The sequence below is a fragment of the Mycosarcoma maydis genome, chromosome 6, assembly GCF_000328475.2.
Source record: "Mycosarcoma maydis chromosome 6, whole genome shotgun sequence".
Taxonomy (NCBI): Eukaryota; Fungi; Basidiomycota; class Ustilaginomycetes; order Ustilaginales; genus Mycosarcoma; species Mycosarcoma maydis.
Genome location: NC_026483.1, coordinates 415384 through 443241, shown reverse-complemented (window position 1 = coordinate 443241; position 27858 = coordinate 415384). Strand labels below are relative to the sequence as shown.

The 27858-nt window shown below is 55.6% G+C and overlaps 8 protein-coding genes across 8 annotated transcripts; 4 read left to right on the top strand and 4 right to left on the bottom strand.

The window, feature by feature from the left end:
* Window positions 1–688: 688 nt before the first annotated feature.
* Window positions 689–2947, top strand: UMAG_02638 (ERMES complex Ca(2+)-binding regulatory GTPase GEM1; the record flags this gene model as incomplete). The annotated part of the gene is made up of 1 exon (XM_011390730.1): window positions 689–2947. The coding sequence occupies one exon, from the start codon at window positions 689–691 to the stop codon at window positions 2945–2947; it is 2259 nt and encodes a 752-aa protein (XP_011389032.1).
* Window positions 2948–4323: 1376 nt separating this feature from the next.
* On the top strand, window positions 4324–7473 carry UMAG_02637 (uncharacterized protein; the record flags this gene model as incomplete). The annotated part of the gene is made up of 1 exon (XM_011390729.1): window positions 4324–7473. One exon carries the CDS (start codon window positions 4324–4326, stop codon window positions 7471–7473), a length of 3150 nt encoding a protein of 1049 aa, XP_011389031.1.
* Window positions 7474–7616: 143 nt separating this feature from the next.
* UMAG_10295 (uncharacterized protein) lies at window positions 7617–10952 on the bottom strand (the record flags this gene model as incomplete). The annotated part of the gene is made up of 1 exon (XM_011390876.1): window positions 7617–10952. One exon carries the CDS (start codon window positions 10950–10952, stop codon window positions 7617–7619), a length of 3336 nt encoding a protein of 1111 aa, XP_011389178.1.
* Window positions 10953–11854: 902 nt separating this feature from the next.
* Window positions 11855–13357, bottom strand: UMAG_02635 (uncharacterized protein; the record flags this gene model as incomplete). Its single annotated transcript, XM_011390728.1, has 1 exon — window positions 11855–13357. One exon carries the CDS (start codon window positions 13355–13357, stop codon window positions 11855–11857), a length of 1503 nt encoding a protein of 500 aa, XP_011389030.1.
* Window positions 13358–15137: 1780 nt separating this feature from the next.
* On the top strand, window positions 15138–20456 carry UMAG_10294 (uncharacterized protein; the record flags this gene model as incomplete). Its single annotated transcript, XM_011390875.1, has 1 exon — window positions 15138–20456. One exon carries the CDS (start codon window positions 15138–15140, stop codon window positions 20454–20456), a length of 5319 nt encoding a protein of 1772 aa, XP_011389177.1.
* A 170-nt stretch (window positions 20457–20626) lies between these two features.
* Window positions 20627–22951, bottom strand: UMAG_10293 (putative fructose-2,6-bisphosphatase; the record flags this gene model as incomplete). The annotated part of the gene is made up of 1 exon (XM_011390874.1): window positions 20627–22951. The coding sequence occupies one exon, from the start codon at window positions 22949–22951 to the stop codon at window positions 20627–20629; it is 2325 nt and encodes a 774-aa protein (XP_011389176.1).
* A 942-nt stretch (window positions 22952–23893) lies between these two features.
* UMAG_02632 (putative nudC protein) lies at window positions 23894–24484 on the top strand (the record flags this gene model as incomplete). Its single annotated transcript, XM_011390727.1, has 1 exon — window positions 23894–24484. One exon carries the CDS (start codon window positions 23894–23896, stop codon window positions 24482–24484), a length of 591 nt encoding a protein of 196 aa, XP_011389029.1.
* A 141-nt stretch (window positions 24485–24625) lies between these two features.
* UMAG_02631 (uncharacterized protein) lies at window positions 24626–27490 on the bottom strand (the record flags this gene model as incomplete). Its single annotated transcript, XM_011390726.1, has 1 exon — window positions 24626–27490. One exon carries the CDS (start codon window positions 27488–27490, stop codon window positions 24626–24628), a length of 2865 nt encoding a protein of 954 aa, XP_011389028.1.
* Window positions 27491–27858: the final 368 nt, after the last annotated feature.

The following is a 27858-nucleotide window of genomic DNA, read 5'->3' as shown; positions in this document are numbered from 1 at the left end:
CGTGTTCGAATTAAGACATGGTAGACTTGAACAGGCGTGAGTCCTTTCGAGTTCACAGTCGGGAACACAGATCGTGGAGCGCGGAGAGCTTCGGAATTTGTCAGATCCGTCGCGCTCTTGTGCGTTCTTGGGCGCTCAAACACCGGCGAGGAAGAAACACGAAACACACGACTGTGACTGAAAAAGGAAAAAAAAAAGGCAAGCAAGCCGGCAGCAGCAGCAGCAGCCGCAGTAACTTAGCAGCAGCTCAAGAAATCCGAAAGCGTGGTTCGAGTTCTTGAGCGTTGAGCTGATACGATTCGTGATTCACGATTCAGAAATTTCGAAACAGCCCGTCCGTGATCGTGAATGACAAATCGTGAATGTTGCTTAGACTGCTGCCTGATAGACTGTCACAACCCCTCCTTACCCATCGCAACGGCCCTTTCAACTCTTGTCAACACTCGCGTCCGACTCAGAGTATCGGTATCCATTGTTCGAGTCCTTGCCCGCCTACGTTCACACCCGTGACTCGACGCGACAGATCAGCGTCGCAATCTTTGTCACATTCCCGGGCACAAATCGAGGTCTCTCAAAGCGGCAGTGACAGCAGCGACAGCAGCAGCAACGCTGCTGAACAGGACGCTATCATCACCTTTCTCTCAGAGCGCAGCCGCTCCGTGAGCGCGCTAGAGGCTCGTTCGGCACAATGCGCAAGGACGTTCGCATCGTCCTTGCCGGCGATCCAGATGTCGGCAAATCGACACTCATCACCTCTCTCGTAAAGGAGGCGTACGTCGCCAAAGTACAAAAGGTGGTACCGCCCATCACATTGCCGCCAGAAGTCGCACCAGAAGCTGTGGTCACAAAAATCGTCGATACGAGCTCAAGCCCGGAGCATCGCGCCAACCTGGAAGCAGAGCTTCGCAGGGCCAACGTTATTTGCATTGTCTATTCGATCTCGGCGCCTTCCTCGTTTGACCGTATACCCACCTATTGGCTACCCTACATCCGCTCACTAGGCGTCAATGTCCCCGTCATCCTCGTCGGCAACAAGATTGACTTGCGCTCAGGTGACGTTACTAATGCTGCCCTTGAAGATGAGCTGGCACCCGTCATGGCAGAGTTCAAGGAAGTGGAAACTTGCGTCGAGTGCTCGGCGCGCATTCCACTCAACGTCAGCGAGGTCTTTTACTTTGCGCAAAAAGCCGTCCTCTATCCGACAGCGCCACTGTACGACAGCCGCGAGCATGTGCTCAAACCCGCCTGCGTTGATGCGCTCAAACGTATCTTTCGCCTCTGCGACTCAGATAAGGATGGCTTGCTGAGTGACGGAGAGCTGAACGATTTTCAACGCAAATGCTTCGACACGCCTCTTCAAGCACAAGAACTCGAGGGGATCAAAGACCTCGTCGTCCAGGCCCCCATTGCCGGCCTGCGCTATAACCACGAGAACAGCAGTGTGGCTGCTTCCGGTTCCAGTGCCAATGGGGACATTCCCTCACACCACCCGCATCTCCGTGAGGGCAGTTTGACCATGGCCGGCTTTCTCTATCTGCACACACTCTTTATTCAACGAGGGCGACTGGAGACGACCTGGACTGTCCTGCGCACGTTTGGATACGGCGTCGATCTTAGTCTCCAAGACTCATTTGTCAAGCCTGCTTTCGCAGTACCACCAGAATGCTCGGTGGAGCTTTCTCCGAACGGCTACCAATTCTTGACGGACATCTTTGAAGTGCACGATAAGGATCGTGACGGTGCACTCAGCGAAGAGGAGCTCGATAGCCTCTTTATTACCGCACCTGACAATCGTCATCCTTGGCAAGGCACCGGCTTTCCTACCTCCACCATCACCGACGAGCACGGTGCTGTCACCTTGCAAGGCTGGCTCGCGCAGTGGAGCATGACCACACTGCTCGACCACCGCACCACGCTGGCCTACCTCGCCTACCTCGGCTATCCTTCTTTCCCCTTGTCAGGCTCATCTGGTAGCGCTTCAACTCCAGCGCCTATACCACTCACGCCGACTGGTCCACCTGGATCTAGGCCATCACGCAACCGTACACCATGTCCACCATCCACCATCACAGCCTTGAAGCTCACACGCCCGAGAAAGACGGACAAGAAGAAAAAGGGCGCGATCCAGAGAAGTGTCTTTCTCGGCTTCGTGCTCGGTGCGGCAGGCAGCGGTAAGACGGCAATCCTTCGCAACATGGTGGGCAAGCGCTTCGCAAATGCATACGAGCCTACACAAAAGATGATGAGTGTCGTCAGCACTGTGGAGCAGGCGGGAGCCGAGCGATATTTGGTGTTGCAAGAGTTCGGATCGCGCTACGAGGCCGAAGTGTTACGCAACACGGCTAAGCTATCGGCTGCCGACGTGATTGTGTTTGTCTACGACTCGAGCGACACCAACTCGTTCAGCTACATTTCGAATTTGCGGCAGCAGTACCCACTGTTACAGTCGATGCCATCCCTGTTTGTTGCTACCAAGGCCGATCTCGATCTGGCGCAGCAGCGCCACGAGGTACAGCCAGACACGTACTGCCGCAAGCTTGGCCTCAAGATTCCGGGGCTGGGAGCAGGGCCTCTCAACATTAGCATCCGTGATGGCCAGTCGGCGGATCTGTATGGTCTGATCTGTACGATTGCTGTCGATCCCAAGGGCGCAGTGCAGGGCGGCTACGATCGCAACGCGCTCAGCTATGGCACAAACCGTTGGCAGTTTTGGGGCTATATCGGGCTCGTGGTGATTGGCGGCGGAGGAGCCGTCTGGATCTGCGCCAAAGTGCTCAAGGTGCCTATCGGCAGCACGCTCGGCTTTGGAAGTAGTGCCTCCACGACAAGCTGGTGGCTCTCGGGGGCACAAGCTCGAGGTGCGGGTGGCCCGAATGCTACCAAGGTCTCGAGCTGGTTCGACTGGATTCGCTGGCAAAGCTCATCGAATGTGCGATCGGAGCTCTGAGGAGGGCGCTTGATTTGGACGACTTTAATGTATGTACGCTTTAGCATAACGATCTACACTCATCATCACTGTTTACTCAGTTCACCCACAGAGAGCCGAGCTGTGTTCTGTAGCTGTCTTGTGGGGATCTCGTCGTCGAGACTGTGGCTACCGATCCTGCGTGCACATGCGTGAATTGCTGCATTGTGGACGGATAGACAGCATCGTGAATAATCTGATTGCAAAAGCGTGAAGCACTCGAGCCGCTGTCTCGTGCTTCAGCTTTGTGCTTCACCTGTGTAATCTTCAACTCTAAGTTACCACAAATTTTGTCAGTCAAGGTTGGGAAATTCTAACAGCAAGTCACAGAGTCGTGAGTCTCATGTCCGTGGTGCACGGTGATGATTCACGCACCACGATTCACGATTCGTGATTCGCACTCGTGACTTCGTTGTGCGCACGGCGCGTGGCGTAGAATATTTGTGATTGCACTGTTAAGGCAGCTTGGGGAGCGATTCACGATTCCTTTTTTTTTCCGCGCCAGCCGAGCGAGAGAGAAGCAATCACGAATCACGAATCACGAATCACGAATCGCGAATCGCAGGAGCACCTGCGACCTGCTGCTTCAAAGCTAAAATTCGTGATTGTGAATCACGAATCGTAAATGGGCGGATTGACGGTGGGTTACGATGGCACTCGTGACTTGTCACTCACGACTTACGACTCTCACACTCGTGACTCTGTGAACGCCTCTCGGCATGCCGCCAATCTTCTACCTGCGATCTCAGACCTTTGTCCTCGCTCGTTAGCGCGTTTTCAACTTGCTTCTCATCTCCCACCTCCCTCGTGCCCTCCCTTCCCCATCATCGGACCACGGGTTGGACACCTTGTCTGATCGCTGGTGGCTGCTAGATCGTCAAGATCGTCGTGCTCGCGAACAGCATAGCCCACGCCGCTTCCTCTTTTCATCTCTTTCGACAAGCATCGCCTTGGGACATTTCAGGTTCTTGCTAGGTCAAGAGGTTGTCCCACAGAGTTGATTCATAGCGTTCTTGGTTGAACTGCTACTCCACTCTCATCACGTCGCTTTCGTTGTTTGACAGACCATTGGTCGTCCTCACTGCGTCCAGCCTCGCCGACAGATCGTTGTATCTCATCAGTCTGCCACCCAACTCAGAAGCCACCTGAAAGCCTAACCACGGATCAAGGCTCGCATTTGACGGCTCATCGAACCTCGTGTCTCTTGGCGACGTCTTCGGTAGATGCCAAGGTGAGGGTCCATCCACTTTGTTCGCTCTTCTGAACACGCTGGCTTAACGCGTCACCACAGCCTCCCAACTTTTCCAACTTTCCCATCGCTGTCAGAGCGTGATCGGTAGTGACTATCTCTTGTCATCATGGCATCCAATGGAAGTACCAAGAGCGGCGCAGCCGCACGGGGCGCTTCCAACTCTGGTTTCCGAGGCGCTCATGATCATCATGCTGGAGGCCGTGGCGGCACAACCACTGCCAATCGAGCTGGAGCAGGTGGGCTCCCGCACACCTCGAGGTGGGGGAACGGCCCTCCTTCCACCATCAACCCACCTGCAAATAACGCTGCATCTCAGCAAAACAGCTCCAAGGCTTCCAGCCAGCGCGCTCCTGCAGCCAGCCCCGCCAACAAGCCTATCGCCAACTCGACGCAAGCCTTCCCGTCTCTGGGCACAACCACCGCTCAGAATGACATGCAGAAGCTCATGCACGACCGCATGGTGTTCTTGCTCGTCACACTCGTCGGTAACCCTGTCACCGTCACCGTCAAAGGCGGCTCCAGCTTCTTTGGTATTTTTTCGGCTGCCAACACCGAAGGTGGAGAACTGTCTGTAGCTCTCGCCTCGGCACAGCAGCTTCTACCCGCCAAAGACAAGGATTCTCAACCACAGCTTGGCGAGTTCAAGGCTTCGCTGATCATTAACTACAAGGATCTCGAAACCATCCAAGCCGCCGAGGTGCGGATGCAGGAGCAAGCAAAGGAGATGCGCGAAGCACGTGAGAAGGAAGCATTTCGCACCGACACAGAGATCTCCCAAGCCTTTGACCCCCTCGGTAGCGGTCGAACCCTCCAGAAATGGTCTGACGATCCCGACCTTGCCGACATCGACTCTCGTGGTAGCAAACTGCCCGCCTGGGCATCTCCTAATGACTCCAGAGGCGGTCTGGAAGACTCGTCCAACTCCACCGCTGGCAAGCCTTGGGATCAGTTTGCCGCCAACGAGGCACGTTTTGGCATAAAGTCCGACTACGAAGAGAATCTTTACACCACTAAGCTCGACCGCAGCGGCAAGGATTTCCGCAGTCGGGAGCGAGAAGCCGATCGCATCGCTCGCGAGATCATGGGCCAGGCCACCAATAATCCGCACCTGGCCGAGGAGAGAGGTCAGGCTGACGATTCTGGTGTCAACGAAGAGGACAAGTACGGCGCTGTTGTACGCAGCCCTAACGCCTATGTGCCTCCGGCGCTTCGCAAACAGATGGCTGCCGCGGCTTCTGCTCCCAACACCGGCAACAAGGGTGCATCAGCTGCACAGGCTGCGACTCCAAATGCATCTCGACCGAACGGCGCTGTTCCTCCCAGTGCTCCCCACACTCCTGACACCACCGCCGCTGTTACCACTGCATCTACGCAGACGACGACGACTGCTGCACCACCTCCTGTTGACCCTCCCATCGTCAACGTCAAGGTGCCTAGCCCAAGCATCCCGCAGGAAGCCAACTCCAGCGACGCCTCGGGCCAAAAGTCTTCCATCGACGCGTCCAATCCGCTCATGGGCGACTTCCGCTCCTTTGTCAGTTCGGAGCGCGAGCGTCTCGAAAAGAAAAAGGCAGCACTCGCCAAGAAGGAGAAAGACACGCGCCTCGCCGATCTCAAGTCATGGGCCATCACGTTCAAGCTCAATACGCCCATGCCCTCGGATGTCGCCGGCATGGTTCAGAAAGACAAGGCCGACGGCGCTTCCGACAAGCCTCGCGACCCGAGCCTCCAAAAGAGCCTTAGCCCCACTCTTTCGCATTCGGCAGCGACACCCGAGCTGAAAGGAGATGCTAGCAGATCTTCCGCCGCATTCCGCACCGCACAGGTGTCCTCGTCCAGTGCCGTCAGCCCTGCGGGTGGCTCGGGGTCTGCGACTGTCAACCGGGATGCTCAGAAGCTCGCCGAGAGCAAGGCTATGTTGCAAAAGATGACCATCCCCAAGATTCCACCTTTCAACCCAGACAAGTTCAAGGCACGTCAAGCCGCCACTGCAGTTGGCACAAGCGGTGGCGCTGGGGGCGCGAACGAAGCAAGTGGAGGCGCGACTGCAGACAAGGCAGAAAGCGGTATGCCTTCTTCGGTCAGCACGTCGTCGTTTAAGCTGAGTGCAAAGGCGAGCTCCTTCAAGCCTTTCAACCCGAACGCGGCCAGCTTTACACCTGGAGGCGCATCAAGCACGTTTGTGCCTGCCGCTGTGCCTGCGGCTGCTGCCGTGGCTAGCAGCCCTGCACACACTGGTGCCACTCCGTCTCAGTCAGCTCGACCGTCGCTGACTTCGACTTCGACTGCACAGGCAGCCTCGACTTCGGCAACATTGGCCGCCAATCCATTCTTTGGCAACCGTGTCATCAAGAAGTCTACAGGTACTTTGTCGATTCGCGAAGACTTTAATCCTTTCAAGGTAACAAAGGTGCCTGATGCCAAATCCGTGGGTCCTATGTGGGCGTTCAGCGGTAAGCCTTACCGGCAGCACTTTGTGGTTCCCGCTGCGGGCGTTGCGGTGGATGACGGTACCGGATTGTTTGTCGCTACGCATGGCGGAATGATGCAGCCTGGCGTGCATGCTGGCGCGCAGGCGCTTCAGCCAGTGGCTCAGCCGATGCATCCCGGGCAGATGCCAATTTCAGCGGCGCAGGGAGGACCGATGGGTAATGGAGGCGCAGGCGCGGGACCTGGTGGGCCCGGTGCACAGCAGCAAGCGTTCGGGATGGTGTACCAGCCGTATGGCGGCGGACCTTACCAATATCCGGGCGGCCAACCACAAGCGCAAGCGATGGTGCAAGGTCGGCAGCCCGGGATGGTGCCACCGATGCAGATGGCTCCTGGCATGCAGGGTGCTCCGATGGCATATGGCGTGCCACAGCAGTTCATGGGTCAGATGCCCTTCTCGGCGCCTATGCATGCACCGACGCCGGCGAATCCACAAAGCATCTACAGTCCGCAGATGGCCAACGTGGCTCCGTCGGCGCAACAGCAATTCATGCCAATGCCACCACCGGGCGCAGCTGGTGCACCTCGTCCTCCACCTCCCCCACCGCACCTTCATCAAAAATCGCAGCCTCCACCGCATCAGCCTGGTCAGCCACATCACATGGCGTACTATCCGGCTCAGCCACCTGCTGGACTGCCATATGGCTCTGCTCCTCACTTTGGCGCTCAACCACCGCAGCCGGCCGCAGCCGCCCCACCTCCAAGACTCGGTCCACCGCCTCCCGAAACTGCACCTGGCTCGAGCGCTGCTTCCTCGACAGCTTGAGAGCGCATCTTGTTCTCATGGCGTTTGTTGAACAGTGAAGCAATCACACACACACGTTTCTACATCGTACTGGGTTTCGCTAGCGTTGCGTGTACCCATCACGAACATGAGTGACACACTTACACTTACGATGAAAAGATGAATTACGAGAGAAAGCCGATCTGTTTCCACGTCTGAACAGTCTTTTGGATGAGCGACTGAGTGACGGCGTGGTGCTGCCAGATGCGCAGTTGGCTGCTTACGGCGAGGGATTTGGTGCAGTTGAACCGGAGCGCGGGTTCGGGTTGGGATTGCGGTTGCTGTTGCTCGAAGTTGCGGAGCCACAAGCCGAGCAAGCCTCTATGGTCGGCGTTTGAGTGTTGAAGGAGATGCAGCCAGTGGTGTGGGGAAACGAGCGAGAGCGTAAGGCCGCAAGAAACAAGGGAGTCGTAGAGCGATTTCCACGGCACGCATTTCGAGAGATGAGTCGTGGGTTGCGCCATGTTCAAGACACCTGAACCGGGAGAGAGAGATGCGAGAAGAACAGTTATTGCAGCAATGTCGGTGGGGATCCAATCGAGATTCTGATTCAGGTCTGGGAAACAGCCAAGTTGACAGCTGAGTCGGATCAGGATTGGCCATGCTTCATTCTGGTTCCATACACCATGCGTCGTGTCGGAACACAGTTGACCAATACGCACAATGCGCGATCCGCCAGATCGAAAGCGGCGCGAAACAATGTGTTCGGCAACCCACTTGCTGCGTGCATACCCCATAGGTGCTGCGTCCAAGGGTGAAGTGGACAGCGTCTCGTCGACGATTTGCGACGAGCTCGCGAGAACCGAAGCGACCGAAGAGCAGAATGTAAAGCACGACTCGGATTCATGGGCTGACGTCAGACAAGCGACCAGAGACTGGTGGAGCGAGATCAGGTGCGAGAGCCCAGCTATGTTTTCTGGCTCGAAACTGCTTAGTGAGGCGACAAAATTCACGGACCATGCCGAGTGAATCGTCACCACCTTGCTATATCCTGATGCGAGCAGCGACCAGAGTTGGCTGGATGCTATTCCGCAGTGTGCACGTGAAATGTCGACAGCGAGCGCGTGGATTTGACTGGTTGAAGCAACAACCGACCGCGTATGCTCGAGACGACGCGACCTCAAACTGTCCAGTAGTCTCTTTTGCGCATGTTGGTCACTGTCAGCACGAATCAGACATACCACGAAATCGTGCGCTTGCAACTTGTGACGAACCACTTGATCCAAAATCTGCACTCCCAGTCCACCCGTCACGCCTGTGAGCATGTAGAGTATGCCAGCTTGAGCACCCTTTTCTCGTGAGTTTTCGCGAATCCACTCGACGTGGAGTGATGGTTGCGAGTACCTTTGCACCAACTCTTGCATAAGTGCCAGTTCGCGCTGCTGACGTTGATGGTCAACATCACTTGACCCACTACCGGCTCTGACGTCTTCGATATGCTGCGCGAGCAAGCGCAGAGTCGGATACTCGTACACTACATTTCGCTCCAACAGATGCTCGTCCAAGTCAACGTTCTGATGCACAGCTGCTCGAATCCTAGCCGACTGAATCGAGTCGATACCTGCTACAAACAGATCCACGTCTGGCGACAATTTTTTGGCGTTGATACTCTCTACTTTGCCCTGCAGCCAGTGGATGAGGGTTTCGCCGCTCAACTGCTGTTTGGCGACGCCAGCGTTGCGAGTGCCAGTGTCAAGTTGAAGCGAACGGCCTTGGTCAAAGTCGAGGTAGATGGAATTGATCAAGTCAGCATATTGCTGGTACGCACGAGCGCGTTGCAGTGTGCCCTTACTAGCATATGGGATGTGGGCTGCTTCGCAGGGTGGCAGCAGGCAGATCATCTCCGGAGCCAGCTGGGCGTGTGGTGGGGATGCACAGTTGATCTCGACGAGCACCGACTCAAGCTGACTGAGCAGCTTGATTTTTAGCGCATCGTCCCAGCTCGCGCCTTGAGCGATTGCATCTGTGCTAACAAACACAAGAGCGCCGATGATACCTCTGTTTGCACCAAAACCAATTGCCTCTGTGACTAGTGGAGACGCTTTGAGCTTTTGCTCGACAACCGCCGCTGTCGCCTTTTTCCCAGAGACAAGTAGGATCGTGTCATCCGATCTCGACTCGTACTTCCACCTATGATCGCCTTGCTTGGAGTACAGATCCGACGTTGCATAGCTACCGTCCTCCCGATTCGCTACCAACTTTGTCGGCCAATCCTTGGTCACAACTAGCTCAAACAGTGGTTCATCCGAGATCCCGTCATGCGCTTCAAAGTGTAGCATACCTTGGCCCAAATCGTCATCTAGACGCAGATGGTTCCACGTCTTGTCCGTAGCGAAGCTGCGCCATGAAGACATGAGGAATCCGCATTCTGAACTTCCCAATCGGCTGACGAGCTTGATTCCTTGGTGTACCATGCTATCTCCTAGATGCTGTGGCAGCGGCGCACCGCCAGTGCTGACTAGTTGCATGGATGACAGCATGCGTCTACCGTCATCGACGCGTTCGGTATAGAGCATGTCCAAAACGTATGGGACCGAGAGAAAGTAAGAGATCCGAGTGTTGCACGCCTTGATGGCTCGACAGATGGCGGATGTGCCGAGTGCACCAGGGTCTGCTGTGGGGTGAAAGAAGATTGAAGAGCCGGCCTGAAACGAACGAAGCAGATCCGACATTCCACCGTGAAAGAGCGGGGTAGTGGTGAAAGCGGATAGATCGCGGCCTGCAGCAGAGAGCATCGAAGTGGTCCAGAAACGATGCAGTTGATAGATGGGCTTGGGCAGTCCGGAAGACCCGCTGGTGTGCATCGCGACGAGAACGTCGTCTGGTTGTGCAATGTGTTGAGATGCAATTGCGCTTCTTGTGTATGTGTCACCGTCGACAAGCTGCAATACGTTGGATATCATCGTGTAAACTTGCGCTTCGAAAACATGCTCATTGACGCCGTCTCGAGCCGCTTGGACCGCAGCGTGCGCAGAGCCGACTTGCGACGCATGTGCCAACACCACATTTGTCTGTGTAAGGCTCAACAGGTTCGCGATCGACTCAGCTGGCGATCCAGGAGCGATACATAGTACACCAAACCCCAATCTCCACAAGGCTATGATATGTGCAAACAGATCCAGTCCGGACGGCGAAAGCACCGCGACGAGCGGCGTGTGGTTGGGCGACTTGGTATTCCAACTTCTGCCCGGGATTTGTACGTGTAGCTCGATCGCCAGGCCGAGCGCGAGCCTCGAGACTTGAGCGTATGTGAGCGTGCTACAATTCCACCTGCCATCCGAGCCGAGGTAGGTAAAGCCAACAGCGAGCTGATCCGGCATACGATCAGCACGCTCGTCCAGCATGGAGTTGACCGAACCATGCTGCTTGGGCTCTGGCGCGCGTGGAGCCGGTAGCGACAGTGCCTGTGAGATGCTAAGTGTCAGATACGGCGGACATTGGCGAGTTATGGATTCTGCCATGACGCTCGCTCTTTGCTGGGTTTCTTGGTTGCGACAAGACAGGATACAAGCATGACCAACAGATGCTCCTACGTTTACTGTCCATCAAACAGCTTCCAACCCTCTTGGTGCTTGGCGCTTGGTGCTTGGATTCGTGATTGAGCTCATGGTCTACCTCTTGACTGCTCTTGGGCTTAGGAGCGCAATGCGCAATCGGAGAGCGCTCGCTCAGATTACAAGGACGGCGAGACACGAGAGCCTCTTAATCGTGAATTGAACCCTTGCAGGGAGTGAGTGTTGCTTTGATCAGCATCTGTATCCCGCGCATCGAGTGTGGAGGCATGTCGAACATCGTTCTGAAAGCCTCGAAGCCACATTCACGATTGCTAGCAGCGAATCCTGAATCACGCACGACTCATGACTGGCTGAGCTGTCCTCCTTTTTCTCTGGCCTACCAATCGTGAATTTCTTGGCTCCAGCACGCGCAATCGAGTCCATTTGCGAGTTGTCCATCATCTATTCACGATTCTGTGATTCACGATTGCTGACTATACTAACGGCTATGCCACATGGCTGAGATATACGAGAGCTTCTGCATCATCGTTCCTGGCTTGGCGGGTCTTCCCATTAGGGTAAGCGTGACAGACATGATGGATCAACCAGCGTCACCCTCAACAAGTGCTATGCGCAGCAAATGCCCCCTGATAGAAACCCTGTGGGTCTTGAGCTATTCGTGTTTCGCGATTGATTTGGATATTCAGGTGCAAGACGTAAACGCGTTCAGTCAGCGTGTTCATGAAAAAGACTGATCAACTCTCTCGAACGAGCTACTGTAGGTACTTTCAGACACATGCGGTTTGAGCCTTTTGAGAGTCTAGATCATGCACACGTGTAGCTATGATGGCAGAACGATCATTTTGGAATCATGGAAGCCTGTTTGGGCTGGGCACGTCTGGGTGCGGGCTGACGATGCGTTTCAGACGGCCGGATCTGGACGTGGTCAAAGCGATGTCAGCCGAGTTTATGGACGGAGCGGTGGCGGTGGTACCGCCGAGGTTGAGGTGGTGATGACCATGATGTGCGTCCGATTTGGCGTTGCTGGTGCGACGGAATTGGGAAGCGGTTCGCGTGGAGAGCTTTGAAGGCGTCGTAGTAGAGGGAGGTTGATTGCTAAACGTAAATGGAAGTGCAGATGTCGAGGTGGTGGCAAGACCGGTAGTAGTGGTTGGATTGGAGGAATGCGTGCTATCGGTGGAAGTTGAAGGGAAAGCCGCGCTGTTGACAGTGCTACCTCTGCTGACAGGCGTGTCTAGGCCAAGGTCCTGGATGAGCGGGTCAAGTGATGCCAATTCGTCCTTGATCATCTGGCGTGCAAACTCGTCGATCTCCTTGAGTTGCACATTGACGACTTTTTTGATCTTGGCGTCGGCTTTGATCAGCAGTTCCTGCGTGATTGCGCTGATGACTACGCCAGGCTTATCGGCGGTCGTGTCGGCCGAGGCATCTGTCACCGCCGCTGCAGCTGCTGAGGAGAAGCTGTGACTGATGCTCGGCGTTCGATCTCGATCTTGACTGACATGTGCAGAGATGGAGGTGGGAGGTGAACTGGCTCTTGCTAAATTTGCAGGGTTTTGCTGCACCGCTGCTTCGGCTGAGCCGACGTCTCTGGGTAAGAAAGAGGCCAACTTGTAATACACCTCGGTGAGCATATCGCAGAGCGTAAGGAAGGTCTGGAAAAAGTCCAACTGGAAAGGTATGTTGGGCGCCATGAGATATGAGTTTGGCTCGTTGCTGGCGGCCAATGTTGAAGCTGGACCGGAACCCGACTCGATTGTGCCAAACTCGCTGATGGCCTGTGCAGCTGTGGACCTCTTGAGCGTCTGCTTGCCCGTTTTGAAAAAGCTACGCACCTTGGGTCGCTGCGTACCGAACGAGTCTGCACCTGTAGCGCTGGTGAGAGCGACAATGTTGTCATCCGTGTAGGCATCGAGTTCGTTGAAGAGCGAGATGATGGCTCGCGCCGTGTCGCTGGGGTTGGGAATGTCAAGGATGGCTGAGAGGCTAAGGCCAAGGATGGAATAGCGTAGCGAGCGTTTGTGCATGCGTTGATTGTCAAAAAAGGCGTGCAGATCGTCCGGATGGAGCTGAATGGTGGAGAACCAGGTGGTGCGGCCTTGAAGGGAGTGTTTAAGATAGACGAGACTACGAATGCGTTTGTTGAACGTGTCACGCAGGTGTTCTGTGGCGCTGAGGGAGGCGGTGGAAGTGGAAGTGGAGGCCGCAACGGAATGCAAGGTGGAGGAGCCGGCGAGCGAAGCGGTTGCCGAGGAGGGTTGGATGGAATCGGCGTGGTTCGAGGAGGCGGTGGAATGGGCCGAGTTGACGAGTGCGTGACGACGCGGAGCATTGACGAGGCTGTTGAGCATTTCCAACGATTCACGTTGTATCGTGCTTGTGCAACCGTAAGGACGAGACTATGGATAGGCAAGGAAAAGAGGGATGCGGAGGAGCGATGAATGTCGAGGCAAGGCGAGTGTGTGTGTATGTGGCTGACTGGCGGGTGAGCGCCTATTTTGTCGCCAACTCTGTTGCAGGGACACACCGACGTATGCACGCGTCACGGCGGTTGGGCGCTTGCGTTGAGCGTGAGAAGCGGCAGGGATGGCGTTGGCGTGTGCCACCTCGGCCAGGTGGGCGTGAAATGGAGGAATGGCTGTTCAGAGTCGAGGTTTGAATTCGATATCAAGCGCTGCCAAATCGTCTGAATATGCATGCGCTTTCGTGTTTCACAGTTGTGTCGAGGTAGCTTGTGAGTGGGCGTGCCAAGGGGCTGCTTTACGCGACGGCGTAGTTGGCCACTCTTGCGGTGCGCGACGCCAAGAAACGAGTGGATGGAGCAGACCAACGATGGAAGCTGCTTGGTGCCTTTTAGAGAGGTGTGGTCGATGGCTCTATAGGAGAGGCGTGGTGAGTTGAAGATGGCAGTATATAAACGCCCCGAGCTCATGCTGAAGCACGTCTAGCTGGACCTGACGTGTGGCTTGGGCGTGCGTGGTAGAATCGTGAATCACAATCGTGAATCACAGTCGTGAATGTGAAACACACAGGCCATCACGAATCACGAATCACGAATCAAATAAGAGTGGGCGATTCGACGTTTCGACAACTCAGGGTCCAGTCCGTGGTCCGTGGTCCGAGTGCAGTTCAGTCGAGTCGATCTCAGTTGGCAACGTGCTCGGTCAAAAGCAGAGAATCGTGAATCGTAATCGTAAATATCGATTCGTAAATCGTAAATCGTAAATCGTAAATCGTAAATCGTAAATCGTAAATCGTAAATCGTAAATCGTAAATCGTAAATCGTAAATCGTAAATCGTAGATCGTAAATCGTAAATCGTAAATCGTAAATCGTAAATCGTAAATCTGTGATTTCCGAGTCGATACGCACCACGTCAAAAACCGTCCGTCGGTCAGTCCGACTCACGATTCAACGTAGGCTTACACAGCAAAGCCGCGCTCAGCTAACTTGACGCGAATTACGAATCACGAATTACGAATCTCGAATCACGAATCATTCACGCTTTGTGCTTCCAACTCGACTCGATTCGACTCTTCTCCTGTCATCATCATCGCCACGCCAGCTTGTCGTTGATGTAGACGACATTCACTCTGTCAAATCCACCAGCAGCCTCTGACAAGCTCCTTACGATCAGCCATCTGTCACTCTCGACCAGACTTGCATCACCCATCCCAACTGCACGCGTTGGCATCTTCGCCAACAAGCACGCCGCACGCCCCTGCCAATATACAGTACACGCCATCACAGTGATACCATCACCACTCACATATACTCAGCGTTGCTCTCTTCCCACAGCCCATCGCGTACTTCTCGCTTCTTGCTTCTCGCTTCTCGCTTCGCGCTTTGTGCTTGGCTCCGTCACTCCATCGTCCGACTCGTTCGCGGCGCATAGTTGCCACTCGCCCTCGTCCGGTACAGTGGGTATCGTTCATCAATCAGATCATCAGCAAATACCACAGCGCCCTCACCTCCTGCGTCACTTTGCCTTCCACTCGCTACCGTCACTCGATAGGTGCACCGCACTTTCCAAACCCCACTTGCAAGTCAAACAGGCTGAGCGTCCTTGGCGGTCCCTCGTTCGACTTTCAAGCGGGTGATACCCTGACACAGGGTATCCCTCCCTCGTTGCATGCTCGCTCCTACCCTCTTGGATTGCTGGCATGTCGGCGATCTACAAAGGTTTCGCTCCTTACTCAAGGGCTCCCCGCCCGACAAGTCCGCCTCCACACAGCCAAGCGCCATCCCATCCTATGGAGGCCACAGCGCCGCCTTCTCCAAGTCTCCACACAGCTACAAGGATCCATCGACGCCCTGTCCACCAGCCGAAGTGAACCGGCGCGACCATCTCGGTCGTACAGTTCTCCATCACATCGCCTCCAGCTCCGATCCATCCTGCCTTAGCTACCTCAACGCCATCTTGGCACACCCTAGCGTCAATGTCAACTTGCAGGACGCAGAGAGCGGATATACTCCACTTCATCGAGCGCTCTACCTCGCCAACTTGCACACCGCTATCCTCCTCCTCCGCAGGTCCGACCTCGACCTCCGCATCAAGGACTTTGAAGGCCTTACCGCTTTCGACCTCTACAATTCCACCGTCGCCGGCACAAATCCTCCACCAGATGCTCTCTCCTTTGAACCAAACCGCCACCATCACTCACGCACCTTGACGCAACTCTTCACATGGGGTTCCAATCGAAACTACAACCTCGGCCTCGGCGATGGCGACGATCGGCAGCTCCCAGACAAGATCTCCCTTCGTGCCCCTTCCACATCCAACATCAACACGTCACACTCAATACACCACTCCTTCCACACTTCATTACCCGCCGGCAAAAAGTTTGACCGCATCGGCATCAAAGATGTTGCCATGGGCCGTCTCCACACCGTCATCTTGACCGACGAAAAGGTTGCCAACGTATGGCTCTGCGGTCTCGGCAGCAACGGTCGTCTCGGCAGGTCTCCCCAAACCCAAACCTCTTTCGAGCCGCTCAAAGACTTTACCGATACCGCACGTTCCCTTGCCGTCGCTCAGGATCACACCCTCATCATCACCGCATCCGGCGCCGTCTACTCTTTCGGTCTCAATCGTTTCGCACAGCTTGGATACACCATCGAGCACGGCCTCGGCACCGTCGCTTCCACAACCCCCAAGTTCGGAGCGGGCGCTGGCGTCACTTTCGGCCAGACCTCCGCTTCCTCTGCTCAAAACTTGGAGCTCGACATCCAAATCTCTCCTAGGCGAATCGCCGGTCCGCTCAAAAAGGAGGTCGTCCTCGGCGCTGCCTGTAGCAAGCTGCACTCTGTCGTCTTCACCGCCGACGCACTCTACACCTGGGGAACCAACACCGGCCAGCTCGGCTACGACAAAAGCGCCACCGCCGTGCAGGTTCAGCCACGCAAGGTCACTGCTCTCGCCGCAGGCGCCGGCATTCAGCAGGTCGCCGCTTCCGACTTTGGCACAGCTTGCTTAATGCACGGCGGCGAGGTCTTTGTTTGGCACAACGACACCCACTTTCGCATCAACTTTCCCCTCGCTCGCTTCTCCAGCAGCATCTCAGTCTTTCGACCAAGGCAGGTTCAGCCCAAAACGCTCATCTCGAAACTCTCGAGCAGCGGAAACACCTTTGCCGCCCTCAGCGACATGGGCGATCTCTTTACATTCAATCTCGAACACCCTTCCGAGTACGGCAACACTGCCACTCCTCCTCGAGCCGCTCCATCCACCTCCTCAACCCCAAAGTCATCCGCAGTGCAATTAGCTCCCAAGCCGCAGCTTCTCTGGTCGGTACGCAGGAAATTCACCGCCGTGCGAGACGTGGCCATCGGCGCAGATGGCTCCGTCATCCTCTGCACCGAAAGCGGTCACTGCTTTCACCGTCCACGCAGGAGCGATGCAGCAGGTGCCAAGCCCGGTGGAGGCAAAAACTTCAAGTTTCATCAGATTCCCTATCTCCAGCGTGTCGTCAAGGTGGCCACAAGCGAAAGCGGGGCTCTCGCTGCCATCAAAGCAGATCCCAGCTTACCCGACCTACGAGTCAAGGGCAGATCCGTTGAAGAGGCACTCTGCGATCTGCTTCCTCACCTCAAGGTCCAGACCTTGAGTCAAGCCATCGACCAGGAAAAAGGCATCACATCCAAGGTCGTTGAGATCTCTGAAAGTCCAAGCCGTCTCGACTCGGACACCGACTCGGAGGATGAGCGCCCTGACCCGGCCCTCAGCACCGACACGGCAAAGTATGCCAAAATGGCGCTCCTGATCGTTGAGAGCCGCAAAGCGCTGGGTCGCAGGTCGAATGGTATCCGGGCCCTCCTCCGCTCAACTTTGCACGACCTGACCCAAACACAAACCGCACCTACCACTACAAGGCGCCAGGCTTTCTATGGCCCTCACAACTTGACACCGCCCTTTGGCTGCGATGCCTTTCTCATTGCTGACGGACATTACTTGCCTGTTCACAAGGTGATTCTTGGAGCGCGCATACCCTCATTACGGACCGTGTTGCAAGATTCGAGCGCAAAGGACAGCTTGCCACCTGGCATCAAGCTTTCAGCGGTGCCAGCAGCGGCCGGCACAAACAAGAGCGTCTCGATCCTGACGCTCTCCAACTGCAGCTTGATTTCGGTCCTGTTCCTGCTCCACTACATCTACTCGGACGATCTCCCACCGATCTGGGTCCCAAGTGTCGGACTAGTCATCGACAAGGAACTCAAGGCAGCCAAGGTCGACCGCATACGTATTCACGATGAGCTCCAACTCCTCTCGCAACGCCTTGGCCTCTCTGCTCTAACCACCAGCGTCCAAGCTAGCATGCCGCGCTCGCCGGAGCCAACCCTGCGCGCAAACATGTCGACCCTGTTCGAGTCATTCGTATCTATGCATGTTGACAAGACGCAGGAGACCAAGACCTTCAACGATGTTTTGCTTCGTCTCGAGGATCGCACCGTACCGGCCCACTCTGTCATTCTGCGTAGGTCTCCCTTCTTTTCCGCCTTGTTTCAACCGCATTGGACAGCGGCGCGCTGGGACAGCAGCAATATCATCACTCTCGATATGAGTCATCTGCGCTGGGAGGTCGCTCGCATCGTCCTCATGCATCTCTACACCGACAACGGCGAGACGCTCTTCACCGGATGCGACGCTGACCGTTCACTAGAGCAGTACATGGACTTTTTGGTCGAAGTCATGGCAGCTGCCAACGAGCTGATGCTCGACAAGCTCAAGCTCATCGTCAGCTCCTTACTACGGAAGCGCATCCTCGCACACACCGTCGGTGCCGTCATGACCGAGGCAGACTTCTACAATGCCGATCAGCTCAAGGACATTACCATGGACTACTGCACAAAAAGTATGGAGGCTTTACTCGAAGGCGGTCGTCTTAACGAGCTCGACCACGGCATGATCCAAGCACTCACCGTCTACGTCCGCCACAAGCAGGACGAGAAGCTGCATCGCAGCTTAGCACAAGATCGTCTCGCCGCTTTGGTCGAAAAGCACCGAGATTTCTACGACAACCTTGACATTCCACCGCCCAGCTTGCATCTCATCGTCAACAAGGTCCGGCCCAAGAAGGGAACAGGGCTAGCTGCTGCCAAGTCTCCACCTCTGCTTGCCCAAGACGCGGGTCGACGCCACTCGAGCGCGCGATTCGGCGTTGCGTCTGCGACCAGTCCTGGTGCCCTGCGACCTGTCACTGCTGGTATTATGCAGCGATCCATGGCCGACGATACCTCCGAAGTCTTTTCCATGGACGACGACGATTTCACTACGCCCAGAAAGTATCCTAGCGCCCGCCCGCACGGTTCGCCGTGGGCTGTGCTTCCGCAGGTTGCACATCTCAGCCTTGATGACTCCATGGACAAGAGTGCACCGTCACGGCCGTGGAAATCTCGTACCGTCGAGGCTGAAAGAAAGCAAGCGGGGGTAAATCCTTCAATGTCGCCTGCGCTCCGTCCTGCGGATGCGCCCACAGACCTTCGCAGCATCATAGCCAGGGAGCAGAAGCGTCAGCAGCAGCAGTCCGTAGTGCCTCACATTTCTAATGCGACTACACCAAGTGGCTCGGGCACTTGCACTCCTGTACACAAATCAGCGACGCCAGGCTTTGAGCTCTCTCCTATCAGCATCGCCAACGCTCGCCTTTCGCAAAAGGAGCGAAAGAGGCAGCAACAGGAGGCTGGTCTAGCAGCAGCAGCAGCTGCACAGGCACAGCCTATTGTTGCACGCAGGGGAAGCGTTTCGTCGCCCTGGAAGCTGGCCGCTGCCGGTTCGTCTCCGCCCGACAAGACCACAGCATCGTCACCATGGAGTAGGAAAGCCGCCGCAACCACCGCTATGGCGCTAGAGAGCTCTCACGAGGGTACGCCGCCCTTGACGACGACGTTTAGCAGTCGACGTCCTGCAGCCCTACCTTTGCAATCGGGTTCTGGGACAGCAACTCATGCTACCTTTTCCGAGACTGGTGCTTCGCCTGCCAACGGACTCGGGCCGACATACACGCCCATGCGCATGGGGTCCAAGTGCACACCAAAACGCATGGGTTCAAACGAGCCGGCATGGTCGACTCCTGCTGTAGCTCCGCCATTGGGAATGTACGGTACATCGCCTTCTCCGGCACCACCGCTAGGAGCATCGCGTGCTGCTCGACCGGAAGCTCAGCGTGGCGCATCTTCCAACTTGTCAAGCTCGCTGCGGAATGCGGATGCTCAGAGCATTGCGCGATCGTCCTCGGAAGTGGCTCACATTGACCAAGCAGGCTCGCTTGCTTGTACAGCACAGTTGACGTTTGCTCAGATTCAAGAGCAGCAACGGATGGCTGTTGAGGCAGAGCAGGAGACCATCCGACTGGCGGCTGCGGCGCGAAAAAGCTTTATCGACATCCAGGAGGAGGAGCGTCAAGCAGAAGAGCGTCGCAAGGAGGATCAAAAGCAGGCGGCAGAGTTTGAAAGGTGGTTTGCTCAAGAGTCGAAGCGGATGCAGAAGGAGAAGAAGGCCAACAACGCTGGCGCTAAGGGTAAGGCACACAAGAAGCAAGTCAAGCAGGCAGAGCAGTCGCGGTCGCAGTCGCAGTCGCAGTCGGGCTCAAAGGCAAGTCAAGATACTGGTCTGGCGAGTGGGGCGAATGGCAATTCGAGCAAATCGAAAAAGTCGCAGCAAGCCGGCAAGAAGAGTGGCAACGAGGGGAGGCAACTCAACGGTGCTACCAGTTCCAAAGGTGCGCAATCCAAGGGTGGGGCAAAGCAGACATCTGGTGCTGCCAACCACGGCGAGAACGACAAGCTGTCGCATCGGAGCAACACCAAAAGCCACATGGGCAGTGCAGACGCAACCACGTCGAACGCACCCCCACACGCCTCCTCCGTGCAGTTACCGTCCAAGCATCCTCCGCCAGCTCGGTCCGCACTCCTCTCCGCTGCCGCACCCACATTCATGCCCCGTCAAGAATAGCCGTTCTTGACCTCTACATGCTTACCTTATTGTCGCTTTCAATATGTATGGCCCGATGTATGGCCCGGAACAGCACAGTCGGGATTGCGCAAAGACGGGCGAAGTCACGAGTGGTGTGATGAGTCGGAGCACAGTGAGTATGAGTGGGGAAAATGGGGGGTGGGCCAAGGCTAGGAGAGTGAGAGCGATGGGTTTGTCTGAGTGGGGGGTGCTGAGGTGGCAGCGTCCTCGAGTGGGTCGAGGGGGGGCGTGGGGGGGTGGTGATCTATGTCTGTGCGGAGGGGTTTGGGTCTGTGCGTGTCGACGGCGTCTATGGGGAGTTGGAATCTCTTTTCGTCGCATCCGTACGCCTTGGGGGTGAGTTGGATGACAGTATGCAGCGGGATTTTGATGTACGGCAGGTCTTCTTGCGACAGCGCGTGGAAGTAGGCGTATAAACATCGAATGATAGCCTGATGACCGATGATCAAGATATTCTCCTGACGTTCCAGCTCCATGATGATGGGTTCTAACCGAACCACCACATCGCGATACGACTCGCCACCCCGATACCGATAGTTAAACTTATCGTCATCCCGATTAGCATAGTCCTCCGGATAGTACTTTTCAATTTCCTCGTATGTCATAGCGTCACAAACGCCCGCATCCAGCTCGTCCAAACTCTTCCATGCCAGCTTCGGATACGGCAACTCACTCGCCGTCTGCCCCGTCCGCCTCAACGTCGAATGCCACACCGTCAACGGTGCATCTCCAATATTATCTTTGATCAACTGAGGTAAAGCCTTGGCATACATCCATCCACGAGGACTCAGGTCCGAGTCCCCTCCGATCTTGCCTTCCACGTTGTATTGCGATTCGCCGTGACGCGAGAAAAAGATGTTGCGTGGCGTCAGATGCAAATTCATCAGGTAGAACGCAATCCGCGATTCCAAATACCCTTGAATACGGTTGATCGTCACCGACTTGCCTACGTCGGTCACTTTGACGTACGAATAGTGCGATTCGGATCCATCGTGATTCACCGCCTCGTACGTGTCTTCGTAGTGCTTGATGCGTGCCAAAAAGTCGGCTTTGGCAGCTTCTGGCGTCATTCCAGCATAATCCGGATCGCCACTGCTAACTTTGACTGCGATGTTGGCATCAATCACCTTGGGGTCCGTACAGATTGATTCCAGAAACACCAGCTTCAGGTCAGGCTCCTTAGCGATCCGATCGGCAATCTCTTTGCGACGCGCCTGCGTCGAGTTGGTCGCGTCGTGAATACCAACGTTGCCGCCGCGCTTCAACCAACCAATCAGCTGCTCCAGGCATTCCTCCGCCATCTGCGAACGCAACTTGTAAGCGCTCGGATTCGAGGGATCGAAAAACGACGCCGTGTGATCCTCCTTTACACCAGACGTATTGTACTTGGCCCTCGCCAGCGCACGTCGAAGTTGTCCGACGTTGAACACCTTGACATCGTACTCCAACCAACGCAGGTACTTGAGCACGCGGTTCGCGACATAACTCTTGCCACGCGCCGGCAGGCCTACCATGCAAACTACGATCTTGGCTCCCGAGTAGTCCGGTCTTGCACCCGCAGCACCTAAGTTCGGTGTAGATAAGCCCGTGCGGATGCCGTGGCCGAGACCAAGCGCTGCACCCAGCCCGCTCTGACCACCACCAGACGGCCCGCCTTCACCCACGTTGGGTGCATCCTTCAGGATCCGTCCTCGACCATAGTCTTGCGTGGGCGACGTGACCGCGTTCTGTTGCTGCTGTTGCTGAGTCTGGTTCTGTGATGCATGGAACGAATTGGAAAGCGAACCTCCCATTGCGAGGAGTGGACCTTGCCCTTGCACATCAGATCCTTCGAACGGCGTTCCTGGGATACTGTTGGACTTGCTGCCTGCGTGACTACCGGATCGAGTGCTGAAAGCGCCCGTCTTGGCTAAGTTCGGACCAGCCGCCGCTGCCAAGCTGCTCGAAACCAGCTCAGGGTGATCGCGCAACAAGGCTTGAAGGCCGTCGGAGCTCGAAGCGAGGTTGCTGGAAGCCACTGCGACATCGAACGCCTCTCTCTGAGAAGCTTGTGGGAAAGGTGCGGGCCTTGACTGCGAAAAATGGCGAGGAGACGCCGACGAGAACACAGGAGTACCTCCGGAGAGCTTTCGGGCGGAACCGCGGACGGACGTAGAGCGCGCAAGATCTCGCGCTGCTTGCTGCTGCGTCTGCTGGCTATTGGCCGCAGCGGCTTCCCGCTGTACTTGTTCTTGCTGCGCCATCCTTTGAACGAGCTGCTGTGCTTGCGTGACGCTGTACCTGCCAGGAGATGCGGTGCCGGGACCGACACCTGGTCCACCACTCAGATGACGATGGCGCACAAAAGCCTGAGGCATGACAGGCGATGATCCTGAGCTGTCGATGGCGCTGCTTTGGTCTGCTGCACCCCCAGTATCACCAGTATCGCCATCGCCAGCCTGGCGGACGGGGATATCTACGGCCTTTTGCGACATTGTGATTTGTTAGAACTGGGCGATCCAGTCACTCTCCAGGCAGTCTGACGAACCGGTCCGACTCACGTGACTTGCGCCAGAGCCAAAATCGGGAAAGCTAATCGAATGCGATATACTCTGTTGATAGAGACAACGAGATGTCTTGCTCTGAATGTTTGCTATCGTGGAGATCCAGCGATTTGTGACCGAGTAATACGATCCGGAAGAAGAGGCGTTGACAAAAGCAGAAGGCGAGGGTGAAGAGGAAAGGAGAAAGGCAAACGGACCAAAGGTGAGGCTCAGATAGCAACGGAGAAGAGCGAGCAATCACGAATTGGCGAATGCGGGGGCACGCGCAAGCAAAGCCCAACACACTCACCTCGGTCGTGAGTCTGCAGGCGTGACTGATGTGGGTGAGTGTCTGTTGGGCTTTGCTTGCGCGTGCAGAGAGTCACAATCGTGAATTGTGAATCGTGAATCACAGAGTAGCTAACTTAGCACACCTCAGCTCAGCTCAGCTGAGCCGCGACTGCGGTGTGCGTGAGAATTGGAGTGTACACTCACGGTTGGATTCACGATTTAGTTGACTCGTGACTCTGTGATTGTTATCTCGACATCTGAAAGTGCGCTGCTGTGCCGCGTCGTCCGTGCGTCGCTCTCCGGCTCAATTTTGCACCGGCTTACAGCATCGGGCAATTCAAGACTCACGACTCTCCCGAATCCATCCACGATCCTCTGCCGCTGTTTCCCGAGAAAAACCCGAGATATCCAAATTCTTTCCCGGATCAATGAGACGGTCTAACAGCTTGGATGAATTCGCGCGCGTGTCCCGGGAAACGGAAACACGAAGCGTGAAGCTGCCCCCAAAAAAAAGGGAAGGTGGAGCACAAAAGCTTCTACTTGTTCTTGCGACTTACTTGGCTCTCTCCTTCGCTCAACGCAACTCACGTATTCAACGCCAGCATGACACCAGAGGAATACGAAGCGCTCTCGCCCGATCAGCAAAAGCAGCACGATGCAGCAGAGCGTGCTCGCGAAGCTGCCGAGCAAGCCGCTCTCCCATACACCTGGAAGCAGCAGCTCGACATTGTTGAAATCTCTGTCCCCGTCCCTCAGGGCACCAAAGGTCGAGACCTCACGATCGAGCTCAAGAAACGCAAGATCAAGGTAGCGCTCAAGGGAAAGCAAGCCATCCTCGAAGGCGAGCTCGCCAAAGACATCAAGGAAGAAGACAGTACTTGGACCATCGAAGACGCAAACCTTGTCGAGATCCAATTGGAAAAGATGAACAAGAACGAATGGTGGCCTAACGTCGTCACGCACCACCCCAAGATCGATACCACCAAAATCGTACCTGAAAACTCCAAGCTGAGCGACTTGGATCCAGAGACAAGAGCCATGGTCGAGAAGATGATGTTTGATAACCGTCAGAAGGCCATGAATAAGCCCACCTCGGATCAGATTCAGCAACAGGAGTTGCTCGCAAAACTGGCAGCCGCCAATCCCAATATTGACTTTTCAAATACCAAGTTCAACTCGTCTACCCCACAGTGAGATAGCACAGCATCCACTCTTGTACACTCACGCTATATATGAGATCAGCTCATAACCTCATCGCACTAGCTATCTCCCGAATAACAAGCGTATCAGATGTGACGGGACTGTATCCAAGTCGTATACGTTACATGTGGTTCTTCAGCGAGACACACTGGCAGCGCCAGACATGGTGGCAGAAGCATGCTGCGATCGCTGCTGTTGCTGTTGGACTGCAGTCACACGCTGCGCAAGCAGCTTGTCCAACTCGACAGCTTTACTCCACGTCTCGATGCTCAGACTCTTTTCTCCGTATGACAATGCGAGCAGTCGAACGATCGACATCCTTCGCAGTAAATCCTCTTGACCTAGCCCTTCTGCTTTGCTGCCCACACCACCGTGCGAGTGCTTTGCATCCTCTTGCTCCTTTCGCCTCTCGGCCACAAATTCTTGCTGGATGTGCTCACTGACGCTCTCGGGAATCACGAATGCTTTAGCAGTTGCAAGATTTCGAGCGTTCGAGAGAGCTTTTCTCCATGTCCATAGTTGAGCTTGGTCGACCTGAGGAAGCGAGCTCGAGTACAGCTCCACAGCTCCATCCATCGGCTGCAAAGGGCACTGAACATCAAAGGGCAAGAAGCTCTTACCCTGACTGAGAATCACAGCGTTGAGATCCGTGTCGAACTCAAACTCCGAGTAGGGAAAAGCATACGGAAGCTTGTATGATTCCAGTACCGAGGAAAGTGCTTTGATGTTGTGAATGCCGGTGTCTTTGAGCTGTCCCTCGCCCATGGCGCCTTCATTGACGAGGATTGTCGTCCCATTGACCAGTTGAAGTTGCCCTGCTTCGAGACCGGTGGCCCCTCCGGCACTCTTGGGGTAGAGTGGCCTCTTATCATCGTTGAGTGCACCAAGGTCCATAGAAACGTCCACCACCGCAGGGAGCAGCTGTTTCAGTCGAAGTGACAACTGAGTCTGCGACGACGACGAAGGCGGTGCTGCGAAGTTTGAAACGTTCAGCGTGAGCGCGCCAAGGCAGAGATTTGCGCGACGAACGTGAATGCGAGCGATCACAGCTAACAGTACCAGCTCAGCGGCGACCTTGTCACCGCCCAGCGCACCAGCGAGGAAATCGATCAGAGCCTGCCTCTGCGTCGGCTGAGACAGAACATTTGCGTCGGGCGTTGACGATGATTCCTCCGAACCGATAGAGTCGAGTTCCGCAGGGGCAGCATAGATTGCGTGGATGCAAGGCACCTGCGCAGGCTCGGACGACGATGCAGCAGCGGAGCCAGTGTCTTGCCATTCAGCTTGAGGAAGAGCAGCCGTTTCAAGGATTCCTACCACTTCAATGAGCTCGGTCGTCTTGAACTTTTCCGCTGCATCCAGGTCGTATAGCTTGACCAATCCACCAACGTGCGGAGTATCGGGAAGCGGAGACTTGGCAAGGTAGGCGCGGCACAAGTTTGGCATGCGCGCATCGGCCGTTGTGGATGAAGCCAACAGACTCTGCGAGCCACGCTGATGAGTAGACTCGGCTGCAGCAGCCTCCGGCCCAACTTCGAGCTCGTGCTTCATAGCGCTCATGGCTTCTTCTCTCGTCGCAGGACGGCGGCCGAAGCAGTCCGTACCCACTCGCACGTTATCACTGCCAGCCATGGTCGCTACATCCATATCCGCGGACATACCCATGCTAAGTTCGAGACCGCCATGCGCATCGGAACCGTCCAAGAGCTCGCTATATGCCTCCTTAATGTGCGATGCATCTGCCGTCTGCACCTTTTCGCTTTTGCGGAGTAGCTGCACAAGATTGGCACGCGTCTGGATGAGCCTCTCAAAGTCTGGGTTGGCAGACACGATCTCGTCGACGCTCTTGGCTGCCTCAGCATCGGCGCTTGAGCTATTGGCGGCTGCACCGATAGTCATAACACCACGCAGGCGCAGGTTGGGACACTTTGTGATAACGTGAACAGCCAGTTGGAGCAAGTCGCTCTCCCTGGCTTGCTCAGCATCCACAGCCAGAATGGGTGCGAGACCACTCTTGGCTTCCTCTCCGCTGGTGTTGACCTGGAGGTAGACGCGCAAAGGTTCGTCACGTTTAGCAGCATCCGGCGACGCAAGTGCCTTTTGCAGCACGTTGGCAGCCTTGACCGAGTCGAGCGTTTCAAGTAGATACAGATTTGGAATCGAGGCTAGCAGCTTGCCCTTGTTGCTCTGCAAACCACCGACAAAGTGCCAACGAATCTCGCGTGGAAGCACCTTGGCCTTATCGACCATCTCTTGCACATAGTTCTCGCCAAAGTGGAGTTGTCCGGCCTGCCTGTAGGCTGCAAGGATAGCAGAGGGAGGATGAAGTTTTGAAATGGCGACCAGTCGTGGCTCCTTGCCTGCCGAACCAATCTTTTTGCCCTTTGCGACCGCTTTGCGAATGCGTTCGCGAACTTCTTGTACCCTTTTCGGCGATACTGCCTCGTTGAGGGATACCGCTGAAGTATCCATGACTAGTTCGTCCAAGGAAGGGTCAGAATTTGGTCCTGCAATGGCTTCGCGATGTGCGTTTGCCGCCCATACAGACTGGCCAGGTAGCGATACCACATACATGACCGTCCTTTCAGCTAGATTTTGATGATCTAGCTCGTTATGATCCGCTTGGTTCGAGGAATCAGATGAGTTTCCAATGCTTGCTTCGCCGCCATACAGACCTGTAAATGTGCGTCCAGCGTGCTGGTGCTTTGCCAGGAACACCTCTGTCCCGAGACCCGTGTCCTGGATCATTGCGCGAAAGCGAACCAACCGGTGCGCAATCGGCGCATCAGTATTCAAAGGTGGCAGCAGCTGGCTGATGTTATCCGGCGACAACAGCGGGATCTTTGCACTCGCATCGGGTGAAGCAAACAGGTGACGGAAGTGTGTTTCGACGAGTTTCGTAATATTGGAGGGCGACTTGTCCTGCGCATCGTTGTGAATCTGTTGAATAACATTGAGAGGCTTACTAAGTGCCTCAGAGAACTCGGTGTCGGGCACCATCTTGATAGCGTTTCTGTTTTGCGATGTGCTGAACGTGTTCCTTGTACGTTCGATGGTTTGCAGGCGCAAGCTCTGTGCGACGGCTTTTGAACAGATAAGGCTCGATGGAGATACGGCGGCGAAGCGAAGGCAAATGCGCATACCTTGTTCTGGGAAGTTGCGCGTCTTGACCAGAGCAGTATACGAAGGTATAGGTTGAGCGTGTCTCTGTTCAAAGCAAGACGAGGTGAAGCTGAGGTAAGTTGTTGGGCCCTGAATCTGGTCAAAGCTTCCACTTTGCGTCACCACGGAAACGCAAGGTGGCAATACGCGGGTGACTCATGATTTGTAATGAAGCATCTACTGCCGCATTCACTCACGACTGATTC